Raw genomic sequence first — 21,473 nt, 5'->3', positions numbered from 1 at the left:
AATATTAAGGTGTCCATAAAATGTAGTGCTGAGAAATTTTCAGGGTAAAGAATATATATCTTCACCTTATATGTATAGGGGTGTTCCCATTCTTATGCATTTTTGAAAAGATTGTAACCATTCTTTTATTGAATATAAATCAAAAATGAAATTAAATTATAAATACATGCTGTGGTAGACTTTTTTAAATTGTGAACACTCTGGTAAGGTGTAATGCATAACACTGAATCTTACCTTCCACTATTTTTATGCTATTTCTAGGTATCCTGCAGTAGTGCCACATATATTATATAAGTGGTGCACACTGCTTAAAGTCATGTGTACAACTAAATAACAATGTACTTTATATCACTTAAAATTTATTTAGTATTATTTGGCATTAAATTTTGCAGACCTGTCCTTTGGAGTCATCTTGATATCACATAAAAATATGACTGTTAAAAAAAAACTGTCTATAAATTCTTTCTATAATGTCCGCAAAAATGATTTTCAGAGGTTTACAGCCTTGACTCATGTGCAGAAACAAAGATGTACAGAGGCAATAAATCCTTAAGTGGCTGTTTCAAAAGTTCAGAAACTTTTTGGTTCTACTGTGTATTTTTTTTTTTTTTTTTATGAAGACCTCCTCTGCATGAGAGGTATTAGAACCCATAGTACTTAGTACCATGCATGGGTTGAAGATTGAGAAGATGAAAGAAGATACTTGCTGACATTAGACTTGAATTTACGCAGATTGCAATTTTCAAGAAATATGTATGATAGGAGGTTATTCCCGAAAACAGAAGTTGAAGGAATAAACGAGGAAGAAGAAAAGTTAGTTATGTGAGTTTGAAGTTGGACAGTAAAAGGATGCTGACTGGTTGCAACACATGTTTTTTTTTTTTTTTTTTATGAAAACCCCAAACACAAAAGGTATCAAAACCTATAGTACTCAGTACCATGCATGGGTTGAAGGAGAAGAATGGGGGGGAGGGGGGATGCCGGAAACTTTGCTCTAGAAACTAAACATGGGTTTCACCACTTCAAGCCTCCAATAAGCAAAGTGGTGGTATTTCACCGGTGAGAGAGAGAGAGAGCAGGAATTATAGAGGCAAATTCAGAAGAACAGTGCCCATGGAAGTATCCACAGTTTCTGCAGTACCAGATTTAGATAGTTTGGGGTAATGGGGGTATGCATATATGGCCCTACTCTAATGTTTGATATGTGCAAAGGCTTGCAGAGTATTTTAATGCAAATGGGATATGAAGTAATGGGGTGATAGAAATAAATAAATTGAAATGCACTAAATAAAAAGAGCAATGATTACATTAAGTGAAATTCAATTAAACACTAAAAATGCTATTTATCACAGTAACTTGCATTGGTTCGAGGCCCTCTGTGACTTTGGGGCACCACAGCAATTGCAGTAAATCTAGCCTTTGCTGTGTGGTAGTAGCAGCTAATATTAGCTACCTAGGTTATGTTGCTGACATATTCTCAGCTGGAGCAGAATTAAAGAAAAAAGATTAAAAGCAATTCCCCACGTACATGTAGTAAATTATAAAATTTCACATTACTGAAAGGAAAAAAAAAACATAAATTACAGTAAAAAAATTTATTTATGACAAATTATGTATTTTACTGTTCAAATACTACATATATTACTTCATATATTGCTACACAATTTAAATATTCTTTTAGAGTCGTGGTGTGCAGGTATATCAACAACTGAAAACTGGTGAAATAATGAGCCATTAAATTTGCATGGCATGTAGACTACATTTAATTTCTTAAAGAATTACAGATTATTCTCAGATGTTTTATGATACTTCCTGTACCATGTCTTCGTGAATTCCTGTAATGCTATCTTTATGATAATGTGAGGCTGGTGGTATCATAGGGACAACATTACAGGAGTTCACTGAAGTAGTAGTAGTACAGAAAGTACCACAAAACATCTGAGAATAATCTGCAATTCTTTAAGAAATTAAAGGCAGATTACACTCCATGCAGGTTTAAGCTCATTATTTCACAAATTTCCAGTATATAATTTAAACATTTTCAATTACATATGTAAGTTTTTCAGGTTTCCTAGTGCTTAAACATACTATGTCTCACAGTAACACAATGAACAAGGAAATTATAAGTATTTTACAAAAAAGGGGATCTAGTACTCTGTTGAAAGCACCAAGGATTGCTATATAATAGCATTATTTTTCTCCAACATAATAGCGCTTCATATAATCATTGTAAACATATAATAAACTTCATTCTCCAAGTTCCAGTGGTTTCTAAACTTTCTATTTCACTTCCTTAACTTGATTTAGTTGATATTTATACATAGCAACTAAATCAAGATATTTCACTTTAAAAAAAACATAAAAATGAACCCTTGCCTTACCTGCTTTTCCACCACAGCAGCTATTTCTAGAAACAAATCATGTATTTCTCTAATGTCAGTTTCTAACTTCTTTAATTCAGCATGGCGAGCATTAATATCTTGAAGAGTCTGTTTAGCCTTCTGTGTTTCAGATATTAACTGTGAAAAGCAGCAAGGATTTTATTACTCAATTTTTCCTTGAAGTATTTTGCACAACATAAAACAAATCTGTAAATAAACTTTTTTTTTAAACAAGATTTAAGTTTTTTTATGGGCAAAACCATTATGATAATTACTTCACATTATTAGTTATTTCTTAAGGCTATTTATTATCAGTTTAAGTGAGCAATACTAAAGTACACAAGAAACAAAAAAAGTAACACAATAAGAAAAAAAATCTTAATAAACATTGGATAATTCTGAATATAAAGATTAATGCCTTTATCAAGAAACTAACATTCAGAATTGGTTGCTTTACAATTGAAATACATAAAAGACATGCAAGTACACACCACAGATTTATCAGATTTATCAAAAATATGAAACATGCACTTTACAAGACTACAAGCCTTATTTATTGATGTAAATATTTCCCTTGAATTTTAAGATCTGTGTAATCCAATTACAAACTTTTTTTATAGCACTATCATTACTTATGTGTTTGCGACAGTCTGTACAACATAAAACAGTTTGCATTAGACCTTGTACAGGTATTACTATAACTTCAAATTTGGCATTTCTCACCAAATTAAAGCCTTTCAAGTTGTATAATGATGCTGTAAAAAACATCCTTTCAAATTGTATGACAAGTAAAACTATCTTGGTCATGCTCAATAGTTTATATACCTCCTAACAACAATGACTAAATGTCTGATAGGACCAGAGATAAACATTTAATCAGAATATTACTGATTTCTTTTGTACTATAGTAACTTGTTTCTTTATCATTAAGATGAGGTATTCTTCTGGCTTCGTCAACTTATTTTAGATATTTCATCCATTTGCAGATAATGTTCCAAAACTGTATCCATGCTTTCTTGCTGTCATACAAAAACACTGGCAGTTCTTTGAACTTCATGCCATTCTTTTTTGAAGATCAAGGACATGAAGTTTTGAAAATTACCAAACAGCTTTAATTTTTTTTCCTGTGACACAACAACACAACATACTCAATTTCCTCTTTAAACAATTTTATACCTTTGCAAGTTTCCTTTCTAATAACTAAAAAAATATCAATACTAAAAAGCAGTGTCACTGGTACTAAATTGGGTTTCTGTCTGTGTCTCCATAGTAAAATGTGTTTATGGAAACCTGCATATTTGTTCATCTTACATATAAATTACCAATTTTTATTACTGTTTTGAGGTTTCATCGAAAATCAATTCACTAGTTCAAAAGCATGAAAGGAAAAATAGACAAATAATGGAAGCAAAGGCACTTGAAGACAAAAAAAAAAAAAAAAAAATGTGCACTATCCCATTATTACTTGATCATTCCTACTGCTTAGCCCTCGTATATTTTCAGATGACTAATACTTGATTTATTATATAAGTCAAATGTTAAATTTGAATAATTGCATCTCAATTACTGGTGATTACAATATAAGTCTAACTCGAACCACTTGTATAAAATCTATCTATATCTACAATTCTGCAAAAAAATTTCTATCCCACTAAAGTAAACATAAATGGTTAGGAATGGTTAAGTTCTGGTCAAGTGCAAGAGTACAGTAATACACATGCATTTGAATGGAGCATTGTTCAAGGCTGCATGATTACTACATACAGTTAATGACTGCATCCATTGTCAAAATAATTAACTGTTAACACCTCTAACCCAGTGTTCATGTCAGAGTATGAACAAGAACAAAATTATGATACAATAATCAAAACTTGCTTTCCTACAGATGGTAGGAAAATATATCACTTGTTCTATAAATCTCAACCATTTTTCATTCGCTGCTTCAAATGCAAGAAATCCTCTTGAAATTGTGCTAGCAATATGCTTTTGTCATTATAAAAAAAAAAAAAGTTGCACATAGTTTCTATACTGTTATCATAAGCCAATAAAAGCAAAAGCCAGAAAAAGGAGAGTAAAGTGCAAGTGAAAACACTAAATGCCAGGAGTTTTGAAAGGTTTTTTAAATGGAAATGGAAAAGAAGAGTGGTAGCAGGAACTATGGAGTTTAATGGTAGCTTCATTCAGTGCTTAAAATAAATCAAAACTGCACTGTGATATTTATGCATTATGGTAAAATCAAATGCAATGATCCTGATATAATTCTGTTAAAATTGTCAAAACTAATCACTGTTCTTCAAATGGAATACATATTACAATATCTGAGATAACTGTGGATTGTTGTATCATGAGTTAATAATACCAAAATAGAAATCACTTAGGAACTTTATTTTTCTGTGTTAATGATGATTGCAAATGCTGAAGAATACATAGGAAGATGTAAAATTCATGAAAACATAATTTCCAACCAAATGGCAAGATTAACTGAGAATATACCCAGAATGACTATAAAATTAACTTGTAAGCAAAAAAGCATAATTCAAGAAATTTTCAGTATTTTAAACAATTCACCATTTTAAGCATTTTCAGAACTTCACAATTTTGTTTCCAGCAATGAAAAAACTATTTCAGGAAATTCACATATATTTAATAATAGTATGAAATGATAAAATGCAAATTAATTCTTTACCTCCTGTGTGAATACAGCAGGTGATGGATTATCTAAAAGTGATTCAACCTCTTCATCTGTGAATTCAGTACCAACTATTAAGACATGGAAAATGTAAAAGTAAGTTAATTTTATTATATGTAATTAAAGGTTTATAAGACCACAGTGCTAATGACTAAAGTTTTATAAATTCATATTTTAAAGTCTAAAAACAATATTTTAATTGTGGCAAAGTTTATTTTTCATGTACACAGCAGGCCCACATCATTGGCAATAAATATCAGAAAGAGTATACTGTAAAGAATTATAACTTGCATGAATATATATACACTAAAATGTTTTGTAGTAACATGAAAATTTTAAGGGCAATTAGGGAAAACTTCATGGTGCATTCATAATGAGATAACAAAATCTTCAATTATCAAGGTTATCTATTAGTTTTGTCAATATTATCTTGACACCAGATTTAATACTGATTTAGTGCAAAAGCATCAGTATTGTACACTCATGAAATTTCTGTCAAACTATGTTTGCCATAAATGCATTAGGCATCTCACTTTGCCACAACAGTTACCTCAATTCTTACACTATGAAAAAATAATGAAAAACTTTTGAAAACTTATTAGAAACAACACTTCTGAGCACCTAAAAGTAAGTAAGGCAAATAAATGTAAGTGGCATTAGCATTAGTAAAGGCACATGATGCAAGAAAGCAAGCTTATATAGCATCGGCCAAAAAGAAAAAAAAAAACACACACACACACACCCTTATTTCACCCATCCACTCGCTCCAAATGTTTGTCAAGTTCTGCCTTGAATCTATTTAAGCTATCAACTTCTACAACAGATGGAAGTTTGTTCCAGCAATCAACCACCCGCTGGCTAAAGGCAAACTTCCGCACATCTATCCTACAACCGTCTTTCCTCAATTTGAATTTATGCCCTCTCAGGTGATTATTCTGAATAAGAGGAAGGCTCCCATCAGCATTGAGCATGCTCAAACCATTCAAGGCTTTATACACCTCAATCAGATCACCTCACAGGTGCTTAGTCACCAGACACTGTAATTTGCAAAACTTAAGCCTTTCTTCGTAAGAGCAACCCTTTGTTCCATTCACTAATCTTGCTGCTCTTCTCTGTACTCGTTTCAACAGCTCTACATCTTTCTTAAAACAAGGCCTCCAGACCTGTATACAGTACTCAAGGTGTGGCCTGACCATTGCCTTATACAAGGGGATAATCACCTCCTTATCCCTGCTAGAAAAATTCCTGTATATCATTGACAAGACACCATGAGCTACTCTTGCAGACCATCTGCACTGCTCAGAAAACTTCATATCTGCCTGCACAATTACCCCCAGGTCCTTTTCTTTCTCTACCACTGTCAGTGTAGTACCACAGAGTTGATACGTTACTCTGGGATTACTGTCACATTTGTGACAGTAATCCCAGAGTAGTACTTTACATTTGTCAATGTTAAACTTCATCTGCCACCTCTCAGTCCATCTGCTCAACTCTTCTAGATCCTGTTGCAGCAGTGTACTGTCATTAGTGTCATTAACAACCCTGCCAACCTTCGTATCGTCTGTAAACTTGGACATTAAGCCTGATATACTATCATCAATATCATTTATAAATACAGAAAACAACAATGGACCCAACACTGAACTCTGAGGGACTCCACTAATAACATTATTCCACGAAGAGCAGCATCCATTTACCACTCTCTGTCTTCTCCCACTCAACCATCCCTTTATCCATAGCAGCAATTTCCTCCAATGCCACACTGCTCCAATTTGTGCAGCAGTCTTCCATGTGCAACAGCATCAAAGGCTTTTCTAATATATGATATCAAAGTTATTCTTTGCATCCACTTCCTTTGTGACTACATCATAGTATCTAATCAAATTAGTCAGACAAGACTTCCCCTTAACAAACCCATGCTGTGTCCGAGCTATAACTGAAGTCTTGTCTAGATGATCCTGCAATGCTTCTTTAACCAGTGCCTCCATTAATTTCACTGGAACAGAAGTTAAACTAACAGGTCTGTAATTACCTGTGTCTCCCTTTGATCCTCCTTTGTGGATTGGAATCACATTTGCACATCTCCAGTCCATGGATATCTCCCCTGAGTCCAGGGAAGCTCTCATAATTATGGTAAGGGTTTGCTTACTTCCTTTGCCACCTACTTTAACATAACTGGATAGATTCCATCCACCCCAGGTGCCTTTCTTATATTTATCTTCAACAATTTCTCCTCCACTTTACTCTCAGATATTACAAGATTATCTAGCTTACTGCCAGAGTTGAATACACCTCTGGCATTCCCCTCCCTGAATAACTCCTCATGTGTGAATGTTGATGCAAAATATTCATTTAGTTTCCTGAGCAGGATCATCAACAGTTGAACCATCAATATCAAGTGGACCAATCTGATTCACCTCCTTACTTCTAGAGTTTACATAAGTAAAGAACTCTTTGCTGTTTTCCTTTGCATCCTTTGCCAAACATTTCTCGTAATCTGCCTAACCTCCTTTGTAACTTGGTTACAGACCAGCTTATATCTATCATAGGCTTCTGTGTTACATGTTAATTTATATGAATCCCATGCATTTTTCTTCTCTGTCACATGTCTAATTATTTCATCTGACATCCATTTAGAACAACATCTTGAACAATATTTCTTTGTTGGTATGAAAAGCCCAGTAGCTTCCAAGATTAATTCTTTGAATGCTTCCCATTTTGAATTTGCTGTTGGTAACATCATCAGTTGGTCCCACCGTATAGAATTTAAATACTGTCTCAGACCACCATAGTCACCTTTACAAAAGCAAAAACCCTTCCCTTTACCCTTGATGGTAGTTACCTCTTTGAGTAAATCCCACTTCAGCACACTGTGATCACTGCCACCTAGTGGTTCCTTTATCTGTAGATTCTTGATGCATGAAGAATCATTACTGATAATCAGATCAAGAGTATTACTCCCTCTAGTTACCTCCCGAACATGCTGCTGTAGAGAACAATCATCCAATAAATCCACAAAAGCTTTGCTAATGTGTGAGTGACCAACCCACAAATTCCAGTCAATATCCGGGAAATTAAAATCCCCCATTATAAGACACTGTAATTTACTGGCCCACTCTATTTCTCTGCACAACTGCTCATTATACTCATCAGATTCATTAGGCCTATAACACACACCTACTCTCATTTTTCCTTTCCCAGTGCTTATGTCACACCAAACAGACTCAACATTGCATTGTCCACCAACATCAATTGGATGCACTTCCTTAGATTTTATGTTTCTTAACTAACAGCATAACTCCTCCTCCCTTTCTGTCCTGTCTGTACACATTGTACTCCCAAAATTCCAGTTCTGCACTGCTTATGTCTGTGTGCCACCATGTCTCTGATATCCCAACAATATCTGCCTTTGATGATTTGACTAGCACATCACGCTCATCGAATTTATTAACTATACTCCTAGCATTGGTGTACATGCACCTGTTTCTACTCTTAATTACCCTAACACAGCCCATGTAGAGGTAAGTATAGGAAAGACAGAAGGGTGAAGGGATCATGCTTCCTATGAAAAGCATCCTGAGCACGAAAAGAGCTTTTCCTCGGTCTGAAGTTACATCTGCCAGAATAGAATCTGTGTGATACAAGTTAGTTGGAAGCAAAGGTAGAATGAGTAATCTACAGGCTGGAAGATTATGAATGGTATGACAAGAGTCTCTACATGCAGATGGAATGGGCAAGCAAGTACGAATGTCTTATTATGAGTGACTTTAATCTGCCAAGAGGGTAACTTTGACAGTTTAGCGTGTTGTATGGCATTTATGAATTGGGCGTACTGCTGAGGGAGGTCAAATAAATTTGAATTATGGAATACTTTTAAAGCAAAAATCACAGAAGCCATGAATGCATACATACCATTAAGAAAATATTGCAGGAGTAGGATGCCGAAATGGATGACTGTGGAGCTGGCTGGTTGGTCAAATAGGGCAGAAAAAGACAGTGTGATAGCTATTTTGAGACTTAGTGATCACTCATCAGACAATGTGTATTTAGAGGAGATAAGGTGCAGTATTAGGATTAAAGATTGGACAACTTTTCTTCCTGAAAACTTAAGCTTTTTTTCATCCAGAAAAACATGCAAACTAAAATATTTAATTCCATCCTGGAGTTCACCTGTGGTAAACATAACATTCTTTTTAGCAGAAGAGGAACATTCTTTTTTTCAGAAGAGGACCCCTTTCACTTTTTATTTTTGAAAATATTTAATACACAAAAATTAAATTACGGTTTATTCAACATTTCCTCGTGTTGCAAAATAACAGATCAAGGGCAGTAATCATTTATGCATAAAAATTATCCAAATGTTGCTATAAGTTCCTGACACATAAATTGATGTTATTATACTTTGTGGAACTCTTAAAACAAAATCAACTGGCTTCAGTTTTCATTGTATGATACAGAATATGCATGCATACATATTCTGCATTACATTCAAAAGTTAATATACACTGAGAATAATTTATATTAGGAACACTGCCAACTGCAGCCTCAAGTGTGGCATCTGCCATTATTGCTGTCATATAGTGCTACACTGTCTCTATATCAGGACAGAACCCGGCAACAGAATTCAGTAGACTGGTGATCCACGTGAAGAATGAGATAGGGACATGACCTAACCAAGTTCTAATGGGAATATTGCACTGTGGCCATATTAGCGATAGTATCTCAGATATGGCCACATTCACCCAGTGTTTCCCATATATCCATGTCTTGTGTGTATTAAGCACAACTGTAGAACCACCATCAGCCAGGAGTCTCACGAAAGTTAACCACATGTTGTTGGCCAAAGAGGCAAGAGAAGGATCCAATATGCCATTCAGTGAAACAGAAGTGCCACAGCAGAGCAAATGACCAGATAAAATAACACAGAAATGGCATAACAAATTTCAATGTTCACCATGCATTGGACACTAGCAGAGTTGGATTTATTGCATCTAATGGGCCCGCCAAGTATGCTTGTTGATGGTCTTTTGCAAGAAAATGTACCTACAGTGAGCATGAGAGTGCAGATATCAGATGACTAAAAATGAGTTGCCTGGTCCAATGAATCATATTTCTAACTACACCATAAAGATGGATAGGTGCAGGTGTGGCACTCAACATGAGGTTCTTGAACATCACTGCACAAAGGTGGCCGTACAGGCCAGCAGGGGAAGAGGCACAATGATTTGAGACATGTTTGGATGGGAGATCCTGGCCTCTGATACCTATTGTTTAGTGCCTTGCTGCAGACTTTACAGGTCCATCATTTCTGACCATGCGAACACTCCATGTCACAGAGCTGGATCAACAAGCATTCTGGAGAGTTCTCCAGCCTCCCAAGGTCACCAAACTTGACTGATCTCAGCCCAATTTAACATGTGTGGGACATCACGGAATGGGCCATTTGACACTTGGATCTGGTTCCAAGCATATCCAGAAACTATGGGATGTAGTATGGTCAGAATGGGCTACCATTCCTGTAGACACCCCTAGCACTTAATGGATGCTATGCACCAAAGCTACTAGGGACTGGGTAGGTGGTCCTAATGCAAAGCTTTCTCAGTGTATATTTAAAAATTCTTCAAGAGGAGTGTTTCCGTTTACAATGGATTTCCTCAGCCTACAAGTTTATTTCAAAATAAAATATTAAAAACACTCACTAATTTCCAATTGTTTCTTAATTTGGATTTTGCATCTGTCTTTATACTCAAGCTGCATTTTCTCATACTGCCTCATTGCATCTAAATATCTGTGGGATAAGGAATTGTGCTGAAATTATTAAAAAGAAAAGAATAATCAGACTATAATTTTTTTAAACCATATAAACTGCAAATTATGTTATATTATTAAATAAACCATGAATTATATGTCATTGTTTATATGGTAAAAATCATATATCAGAGGTAGCCAACTGTAGTGTGACACCTAGGAGTGGATCCAGAAGCTACTGGAATTAATACCCTTTCCCTCCACTGAATCTCACCTAGTGCCACCAACTGTACTTGCCAGCTAAGTAAAGGAATTTTATACTAAGTGCCTATAATAAGAAAATTAAAAAAATCTAGTTTATAAAATAAATTTAATATAGTTTAATTTGTTTGTTTGTTATTTAGGAGCATTAGCAACTAAGGCCATATTGCTCTGGGATATGCGGTGATCATTCCCTGACCTTTCCGCATCCTCCGTATTTGGTGGTGACGGGCTTGAACCCCGGTTTAATCAAGAAGCGTGTGCTACGCACTGCTGCTCCTTCCCACCTGGCTACGGAGGTGCCTATACAGGTTAATGAATAAATATTTGTTCTTACAGAAAAATGTCATTGAGCTCACTAATCTTCCAACTTACCTGTACTAAATTAATGCTAAAAGGCAGTAAATGTGAATTATAGGTTCCCATCAAGTGGGAACACAGGTTATAATTTCTAACAATAAAAGAGGAATTTAAACTGTTAAGCTTCATTCTGATTTTTAAAATCAGTTGTATAATTTTTATGCTATATGGCAGGAGTGCTACCATAATTTTGCTAGCAGGGAAAAGGAGGTGATTGTCTCTCTGTATAAGGCAATGGTCAGGCCATGGCTTGAGTACTGCGTACAGGTCTGGAGGCCTCATTTTAGGAAGGATGAGTTGTTTGAGCATGTACAGAGAAGGGCAACAAGATTGGTGAGGGGAATGAAGGGATCCTCTTATCAAGAGAGGCTTAAGTTTTGCAAATTGCAGTGGCTGGAGATTAGGCACCTGCGAGGTGATCTGATTGAGGTGTATGCCTTGAATAGGTTGAGCACTTAATTCTGGTGGGATTCTTCCACTTGTTCAGATTACGAACCTAAGGGGGCATAAATTCAAATTAAGGAAAGACAGATGTTGAATAGATGTGTGGAAATTTGCCTTTAGCCAGCGGGTAGTTAATTGCTGGAACAAACTTCCATCTGTAGTTGTGGAAGTAGATAGGTTAAATAAATTTAAGGAGAAACTGGACAAACATTTAGAGGGAATGGTTGTGTGAATTTTTTTTTTTTTGACTTATGCTGCATAAGGTCATACGCTTGCTTTATTGCATCACATGCCACTATTACTACTACCCATGTGTATTGTGTCTGCAAATTGCATGTGTTCTCTGGTCAATTTCCCTGTTTTTCTGGACAGAAAACCCCAGTTTCTGGAGGACTGACTAACTCAGCCACGGAGTGAAAAAGCCCATCAAAATTCTTCACATGATCAAAGTCTAGCAGTGTCCATTAATTATCACTCTCTGTCTTCTCCCACTCAACCATCCCTTTATCCATAGCAGCAGTTTGCCTCCAATGCCACCCTGCTCCGATTTGTGCAGCAGTCTTCCATGTGCAACAATATCAAAAGCCTTTCTAAGATCCAAATATATGATATCAAAGTTATTCCCTGCAGCCAGTCATGCACCCAAAATAATTACATAGCTGCTCATGATGTTTATTTCTAGCCTAACTTTATTTATAGCCTATTGCCAAGCTGCCAGAATCATATCTGCAAAACAAACATAAGGTAGTGGAGCAGATCAACAGGAGTGACTGTAAGTAATGGAAATTACACAGCTTGAGTTTCTTAGGTAGAGCTACAACTCACTAGCATAATACAGTGTCAGTGAATGCAAACGTCGCTTGAAATGATGACCTGTCCAAACTGACAGTACATGGCTTACATTCTATCAGACTTCTATTCAGGTCAGATTGGAGATAGGTTTGGAGAATTCTTAAAGAACACTACCTAATAGAGTGCATCATCCTGACAATGAAATTTTGATCAGAAAGTGAACAGTGTAAGGCATGGCTGAATGTAAGATTTCAGCACCACCAACCATGAAATTAATAAGTACCTATTTTTAAAATCCTTAAAAATCTGTAACACAGAATCAGCTACACACAAAAAATGAAATTTTTTGAATGCATTAGTTACAAAATCACAACTCGTAGAAAGCAGAGAACTGATATGACATCCTCTCAATTTATTAAACATTAAATAACTGACTCATTAAACATTAAACAGCTGAATCCAAGTTTGCTTCCAAACTTGGAGGCATCCTGTTACCTGCTCAACTTTGACTTGATAAAGGATACCCAAAGTTTGTCTGAAACATCAACAAAAATGCAATAATATTTAGTATATTGGACCTTTTGGTAAGAAAAGGGTTTAACTTTTTCACCTGATTTCTAATTTTGTGACTCAATAAACAAATTTAACAAATTTTTAAATAAATAAATTTAAAATTGAATAAATAACTTGGAGTCAGGTGTCTAATTTTTAATAAATTTTGTATTCATGCCATGTAATGCCTTTCACACAGTATATTACATAGCATCATCAAATTTTGACTGTGGGCTGCTGTCTACATTGTCTAAGCATAAATCTGGGATTGATGTGGGGCTAATTTTTGTGTTTTGGGCCCACTAGTTGTAGCACCTAAAGCTTTCGTTTCATGACCTACATTGATATCTAAGATTCCAGAATATCCATAATGTGGCAAATTCTATGGAAACAGGTTGTTGGCACAACAGCCAATAGGCTCCTCTTCCACTGTTCAACTACAAATCATAGCAAAGGAGAGGTGGAAACAAGCATCAGTTGTCTATTTGCATAAAAATTGTTGAGAATACAGTATTTAGAAAAGAATCACAGATATCATTAAGGTTAACAAATTATCAATTTCCTTAAAAATTTCCTGAATAAACATTTTCTTGAAAGTATTGGTGTATGAATACTTGTTGTGCATATATAGTGTGTGTGTACATAGCATATACAGTACATATATATATATACATATATATATATACCTGCATTTTCTTTATTCTCACATCAGCAGAAGGCCTAGGTTTTTTTTCTCCTCGTGTAATATCTCTCTCCATTGCTATCAAGAAAGAAAAAGAGATTCATAAAGTTAACAAAAAAATGTTTTATAAAATTTATTTCATAAAAATAAAAAAAAAACTCATTAACTGCTGTTAATGAGTAAATTCAAAGTTTGCTAATGTGGTAGTTATCCTTTATCAGTTATTTATAATGCTAATGAAACAGAACTGGACTGTTATATCACATGTTGCCTTCCAAGACTTTGTTTCTGAGGTAATAGGTGTGTAAAGCCAGCGAACAGCAGTGTAAAAAGGAAACCATTTGTTGTAGGCAAATCAGAAAATCTCATTACTGTAAGTGAATAAATTTCCACTACATGTTTTAATAACAGGTTTGGACAATGCAACACATATTCAGTGAACGGCTAGTAGAATTTGATCATGAAATGGCTGCAAAATGAAGAAAAGTTTTGCTTGTGAATGATAACTGTACAGCACACCTTACACTCTCTCTCTCTACATTATTAAATGCGGAATCCACTATGTAATTTATCTGACACAACAGATCAACATCTATTGTGTCAGATAACAGAGATGAGATACACTTAAATAGAAAGGGTGCAAGAATATTTGCTGATGTTATCGAAGCAGTGTTAGGTGGGTCGGAAAACTGCTAGTTTGGGGGGGGATACAAGGACTGTTGTTGTTTGGTTTTTAGGAGCATTAGCAACTAAGGCCATATTGCACCGCGAATATGCGGTGGTCATTCCCTGACCTTTCCGCATCCTCTGTATTAACAGAGGATGCGGAACCCTGGTCTAATCAAGAAGCGTGTGCTACGCACTGTTGCTCCTTCCCACCTGGCTACGGAGGTGCCAATATACAAGGACTAATAGATTAACAGTAGCCACTGGCAGAGGTGAAAGTGATTCTTGCACTGCTTCTATTGGAATGAGCAGCAGCCTGGAAAACAAGATGCAGAGTATTTCAGAGACTGCTGGGAGTCATTGTAGAACAAGTAAACACATGGGTTGTGTTACTATAGTGGATGGACAAATGTGATAGTGTTTTTTTTTTTTTTTTTTGATTGCTTGCTTCCTTGCATCATGTATCACAGTTTATACTATTATAAACTGAGTCTACAATTACTTGGAAATGCCCAACTGAAGACCTCTACAAAATTTGCACATAAATAGACACATTATCTGAAATGACATTAAAACAAATATACAGGTGAACCTGTTATAATGCAATGCTCAGGGTCCAAAGAATCATTGTGATATAAGAGGGATTGCATTAGAAAATTCTAGCCACTTTTTGGCATTCAAACTTCATACATACTATCAATTTTTCTCGTCTCTTTTTTGCGTGATAATTGCAATACTATGTCCAAGAAAAATCGCGCAAAGAATAATAATGGAAATAATATTCAAAAAACAAATCATTACTCACAAAAACTGCTCTTCCACATGGTTGTTTTGACTGTTATGGTTGTGTTTTGAAATTAACAAACGGTCGAAAATTCGGAAAAATAGGGAAAACATAATGCAATCAATGTTCTTTCAATTATTAAGTAGACATCAGTGAACAAACTTTTGCACGTTTTAGTCATTACTTTCAGGACTTTCATTTTTAAAAAAAACTGTGTCAACAGTTCACTGTTTCATTGCACATCTCTTTGTTTCTTTACTACTAAAACATTTAATGTTTTAGTAACATTTTAATTGTTGCTCAAGTGTATGAGTACATTAAGTAAAACAAGACAGCTTGTCAGTTTGTTTATTTGAAATACTAATCAAACAGATTGTGACCGGCATGAAACAACAAAAGGATTGTGCTTCGTATACAAATGACTTCTGTGATTTTGCATTCATCCAGTGAACTTTTTTAAAAATTACTGAATATGTTCAAACACTTTACGGTAAAGTTACAAGTAATTTATTATTGTTCTTACGGAAATCAAAGAATAATGTGTATTGAGGAGCCACGTTAAACTGAAAATATCGGCATGCATTCACAAGGAATCCAAAATGTTGATCTTCGGTGACTAAAAACACATTTCAACTGACGAAAAATGGGAGCCATGCTTGCATCGCATTATAAGTGGAATCGTGTTCTACTGAATCGTGTTTTAATGGGTTTCAGCTGTATATATACATATATACTCCAGAGAGCCCATACACGAAAACACATATATAAATATATACATGTGCACTCATGAAAGGATTAAAATAGATGGTTTTAAGCTATTGTTTACTACTTTTCTGTTTTATCCATAGTAACTGTCATTTGACTGAAGAATATTTGCATTTGTTCAACTGTTTATAATGTGAGTATGGTTAGAAAGGTGTTTTATGTAAATGGTTCTTATAGTTATAAGATTCTTATAATTATTAGATTTTGCAGATTTCTTTATTCACTTTGAAAGAAAGCTAATTTGAATGCAACTGTCATATTTCATTCTATCAGTTCCTTTTCCTTAAATACCTGATTTCATAGGTCACATACTATTCCAACCCCTGCAGCCATCTGACCACTGTAACTACTAAACAGACACCCTTTTCAGAAGATTCTAACATGAATTAAATCAGAATATATATATATATTCAATCAGAATACATATATCTGATGAATTAAATCAGAATATATTGTACATTCAATATATAAACTATGTTTGATAGTATATAACAGAGCTATAGTGCTCAATACATTCTACTTTGATATCAATATTTATAGAAGAATAAGAGAAATTTACCTCAATATGATATGTAGGACACTTCTGGAATCATATTGAGGTAAATTTCTCTTATTCTTCTACAATTTTTTTTTTTTTTTTTTTTTTTGTTAGTTGTTGGCACATCGGCTTCTGCGGCCATAATGCATCTCCCAAGGTTTTCACACTACTCTGATCCAAGCCCAAGGCGGGATTCGAACCCACAACCTTTGGGTCTCCTACAAATAAATTATGTTTATTTCATTCACAAGAGATTTTGTATTTCATTAAAAAAATTTTAGGAAATACAGTGAATTCCGGTTATTTGGGCCACCGGTTAACCGGGGAAGCCATTTATTTGGGACAAATCCTAAAGAACAGAACCCAATTGAGAAAAAAGCCAGGGTTTACTTCACTTAATTGTGACAACATGCCATTTAATCGGGGGAAGAGACCACAGCACTGGAGATTACCCTACGACTGTACCACATGGTTCAGTCGGATTTCTGGAGGTCAAAACCATAAAACAATAAAAACAATTAGAAGTCACCTGTTTATTGGGCTTTTCTGTTAGTGCAATCTATCATAAACGGGTGGTAAACTCGATCTTATTGAATTTGCGATAATACCAACAGCTGGAATTCTGTGGGTTATTATGGTAAAATGTGTTTACACTTCCATGAAATCTTCAATCATACAAAAAAATTAATTTTCAGAATCTTCTCTTCATTCCTATTTTTAAAGCTTCGTAACTTGTTACTTCATTCTCACTTGTGCATATCGTGTTACTTGCAATTTGTGTGCCGTGTTCTTTGTTATTGATTGCTTATCTTTTTACTGTTTTAAATATTAACCCCCCACCCACAAATGTCATTGAACAGAAATGTCAATTAGTTAGTATGTATATATTTGAAATGCACTGCTTGTTTGATGTTTGTGGAGCTATCAGGAACGGGACATGATATTGCCAAGGGGAATGTCTTTGTGTGTGTGTGCGATGTAAGGTGTGCAAGGAAATCAGGCGCCAACTCAGCGTTGTTATGGGCCTATATGAGAGCTTGAAGGACAGGGTGGATGCCCTCAAATGATTTAAATTGAGGGCCGATCAAGCTCTCAGCTGCCCACATCAATGCCAGAGCTTGCACTTGAACATCACGCAACACAGCGGCAATCCCCAAGGCAGAATGCATTGGCCCCAAAGGAACTAGTTGTTGGTGAACATATTGTGCAAAAAGGATAGGTGGAACAGGACCAGGTTATGTCTGCCAGGGGCAAAGGTTGATGACGTTGTAGAGCAGATATCATCTTTTAAGGGCACAAAGGGTGATATTGTTGTACACATTGGCACTAATGATATTAAAAGTAGGAGACCAGTGGAATTACTTAACAATTATTTTTTTGCATACGGTTCCTTGTTACTGCATCACAATAGCTAATCAGATTGGTCAGACAAGATTTCCCCTTAATAAATCTATGTTGTAATTTCCACATACGGCAGAGCATCCAAACTTCAAACGTCAATAATTTGAATTTGAAATGTCAATAATCTAAACAAGCTAGCATTTACAGTTTTTTTTTTTTTATGCTGGTGCCATAAAATAATTACAGTAAGCTTATTGTGATCATGTTTATGAATTGAATTTTGATTCTATTAAAAGGCAATTCTAATAAGCGAAAATAGGAGGCTGTTATCCAGAGGCTACGAAAATGAAGATATAAAGCACAAATTTACACTTTTTTTTTCCCTTACCAATTAACAAAATTAAATGATACATGAAAATTTGAAGAATATTATCCACAGGTTAGCAAAATAAAAATAAATTTACACTTATGTACATAGCTTAATTGATATACATACAGTACTAACTAAACATAACACTTTGTAATCTGTTTTTAACACACTTTGTAATCTGATATTTCTGTTCACTGACTTTTTTTTGCGGTTGTAAAAGCTAAAACAGTAAAAAAAAGATAAACGTCAATCAATAACAAAGGACACAGAAATGGTGCCTCTGTAGCCAGGTGGGAAGGAGCAGCAGTGCGTAGCACACGCTTCTTGATTAGACCGGGGTTCGAGCCCGTCACCACAAAATACAGAAGATGCAGAAAGGTCAGGGAATGACTACCGCATATCCCGGAGCAATATGGCCTTAGTTGCTAATGCTCCTAAAAAACCAAATAACAAACAAACAAACACACACAGAAATTGCAACTAATATGATATGTGCAAGTGAGATACGAAGTAAAAAGATTCTGAACAGAGTTTTATTTTACCGCACTGTAGTTTTCTTCATCTTTTAAAAGGAAGCAGAAATTTTTAACAATTGAATTGAAGATTGAGATTTTAAACATACTTTAAAAGGAGAAAGCGGGTCTTCGTTAGCAAAATTTTATGAGGTTGGAAAGCCAACCATAACAGACATTAAGGAAAAAATTTTAAAGTTCGCATCAAAACTCGATATGGTGCAAAAAAAAAATAAGAAAAACTATGAGAACAGCTAATGACCCTTCCTCAAAGATGCTGTTTATATGTGGTTCACACAGAGACGAAGTTTAGGAGAACCCATATCTGGACCTTTGTTGTGTGAAAGGTGCTGGATTTTAACAAAAAATTAGACGGTCCCTCAGATTTTAAAGCCAGTGTCTTTATTTCTAAACTTACTAAACTTTTCTTTTAGTCTCCAGAACAGTATTTTTGATAAGTCCAAAAATCTGAACAAATCAGAAGTCCAAACTGCCCCAGTTCCAATTAATTCAGGTTATTAACACTCTACTGTATCTGCATTCCTGTTAAAATGATCCTTCTTATTATTACATTTAGAATTTTTAAGCATCATGTCTATACGTAGCCAACCACTAAGTATTTAAGAAAAAAGGCTATGTATAGACATGATGCTCTAGCACTAACTTATACTTTAGTTAACTTCTTTGTAACTGAGGCTATTACCCTAAATGTATTATGGAATTTTTAAGCTTAAAAAAATTATTAATAGAAGGGTGGTACTTACATTTTAATTTCTGATTGATGGTAGTTGACATGTGCTTGACACTTTTCATGAGCTCATCTAACTCATCTTTTGATTCTAAAATATACAAGCCTCAGATAAGCAAAAAAAAACAGAAAAAAATACAAATAGTGTGATCCAATCTATACAAGCATATCTATAACTTGCAATTATTATACATAGGGTCAAAATATAATAATATACCAAAAAACATTATATTTATATTTCAGGATGGCCAGTGGAGGTGCTAACAGCACCACTGTTATAGCAGACATACACAGCATTCAGTTAACAATGGGCGTGTCCTTTTTGTGACATGGGTCAGCAGGGGCCAAAGATGAATTTGTAATAAAGCACATCTGGACCTTCCCCAAAAGTTGTTTAATGTTGGGTTTTGCTGACAAGGGCACATTTCCTGTCGATCTGTAAATTTACTCCTCCCCCCATAGTTTTTCCCTGTAAAACACACACAACATAGTTTTTCCGATTAAAACACACACAATATGCATACATTTGAACAAACAAACTACTTTCTCCAAAGTGTATATTATGAATGTGAAATTACTGCAATTGCATAATTATAATTACGCTCTCTGCCTTTTATAAAAGCAGAGAGCATAATTTTGAGTTATTTTCTCTATATTCTAAACTTACTTTTGTCATTTTCTGCTGAAGAAAGAATTTCAGTATGCTTCTGCTCAACTTCATTTATCCTTATCTCAATATTTGAAATGCCATCACTAATTGTTTCTACCTATTCAAAAAAGAAAAAGAACAAATAAATAAGTTAATTTAAGAAGATGTATCTTCTACAACCCTAATGTCTACTACATGACACTTCTCAACACACGTGAATTTGGCCATTATCACTGTTGTTCCGATACAATTATAGTAATTATAATTACTATTGCAGCATATGTCAAGCAGTGGCGTAGCTACCGTGTAGGCAGGCAAGACAATTGCCTATGGGCCCTGGCCCTTTAGGTGCCCGATGTCTTTGGCTCTCTCATGTTTTTGCAATTTTCATTAAGTAGGGGCCCGAACATGTTCTTTGCCTCCAGGCCCAAAAAAGGTAACTACGCTAGTGATGTCAAGCATTCTAATTATTGATGACTAAATGGCTGTGTGCTAATCAAATCTTAATTTCATAATTAACATAATAGCTTAATTTATTGCTACTCATTGGCACATCCAAGAATTTTTTAGGAATGGAGAGGGAAGCTCACATAGATATTAGTATACAAGTGTTTCAGGACACTTTGTTTATCTATCTGTCTAGATATATACTGATAAGTAGATATTTCTATAGCATGGAACAATATTACTCACTTCTACAGTTCTTCAGTTCAGAATCTTCAATTCACTAAAAAAACTCCATTTATTTTTGCCCAACAATTCCTCTTACTGACATTTTTAAATAAAGTTTGCCACCTCAATGTTTTTTTAATCAGATTATGATAACTGGATTAAGAAATGTCCTGATGGTTCTAGCATGTATGTCTTTGGGGGGGATGAACTAGTCGAGCAGTTCCCAACCTTTTTTGACTCCCGAACCCCTTTCAACATAATATTTTTTATCTCAAACCTCTTTCAACGTAAAATATTTCTTGGCAAACCCCTTTCAACGTAAAATATTTCTTAGCGAACCCCTTTCAACGTAAAATATTTCTTAGCAAACCCCTTTCAACGTAAAATATTTCTTAGCAAACCCCTTTCAACATAATATTTTTAAAGCAAACCACTAAGCCTATATTCTTTGAAATCGTATGATATTTCTGAATTTTTATTATAAAACATTTCCAGTACTACGTTTTTAAGCAACATAGC

General features: G+C 34.9%; 1 protein-coding gene across 2 annotated transcripts in view; it reads right to left on the bottom strand.

Annotated features, from left to right (window-relative positions):
* The window catches only part of LOC150088907 (syntaxin-1A-like), a 50,767-nt gene that overhangs the window by 9,270 nt on the left and 20,024 nt on the right, over positions 1 to 21,473 (bottom strand). The window contains exons 3-8 of one of the 2 annotated variants that reach the window (XM_090370953.1): positions 20,301 to 20,400; positions 19,650 to 19,724; positions 13,914 to 13,987; positions 10,770 to 10,878; positions 5,068 to 5,141; positions 2,382 to 2,519 (exon numbers count right to left, since the gene is read on the bottom strand). In XM_090370953.1, the coding sequence (XP_090227079.1) occupies positions 2,382 to 2,519; positions 5,068 to 5,141; positions 10,770 to 10,878; positions 13,914 to 13,987; positions 19,650 to 19,724; positions 20,301 to 20,400 (570 nt within the window). The remainder of the gene's footprint in view (positions 1 to 2,381; positions 2,520 to 5,067; positions 5,142 to 10,769; positions 10,879 to 13,913; positions 13,988 to 19,649; positions 19,725 to 20,300; positions 20,401 to 21,473) is intronic. The other variant, XM_090370954.1, reaches the window with a different exon arrangement.

This window comes from Mastigoproctus giganteus, chromosome 3 (genome assembly GCF_048544385.1).
Source record: "Mastigoproctus giganteus isolate SK-2022 chromosome 3, ASM4854438v1, whole genome shotgun sequence".
Taxonomy (NCBI): domain Eukaryota; kingdom Metazoa; phylum Arthropoda; class Arachnida; order Uropygi; family Thelyphonidae; genus Mastigoproctus; species Mastigoproctus giganteus.
Note: the sequence above shows the minus strand (reverse complement) of the source record. Positions and strands in the feature narration are given on the sequence as shown.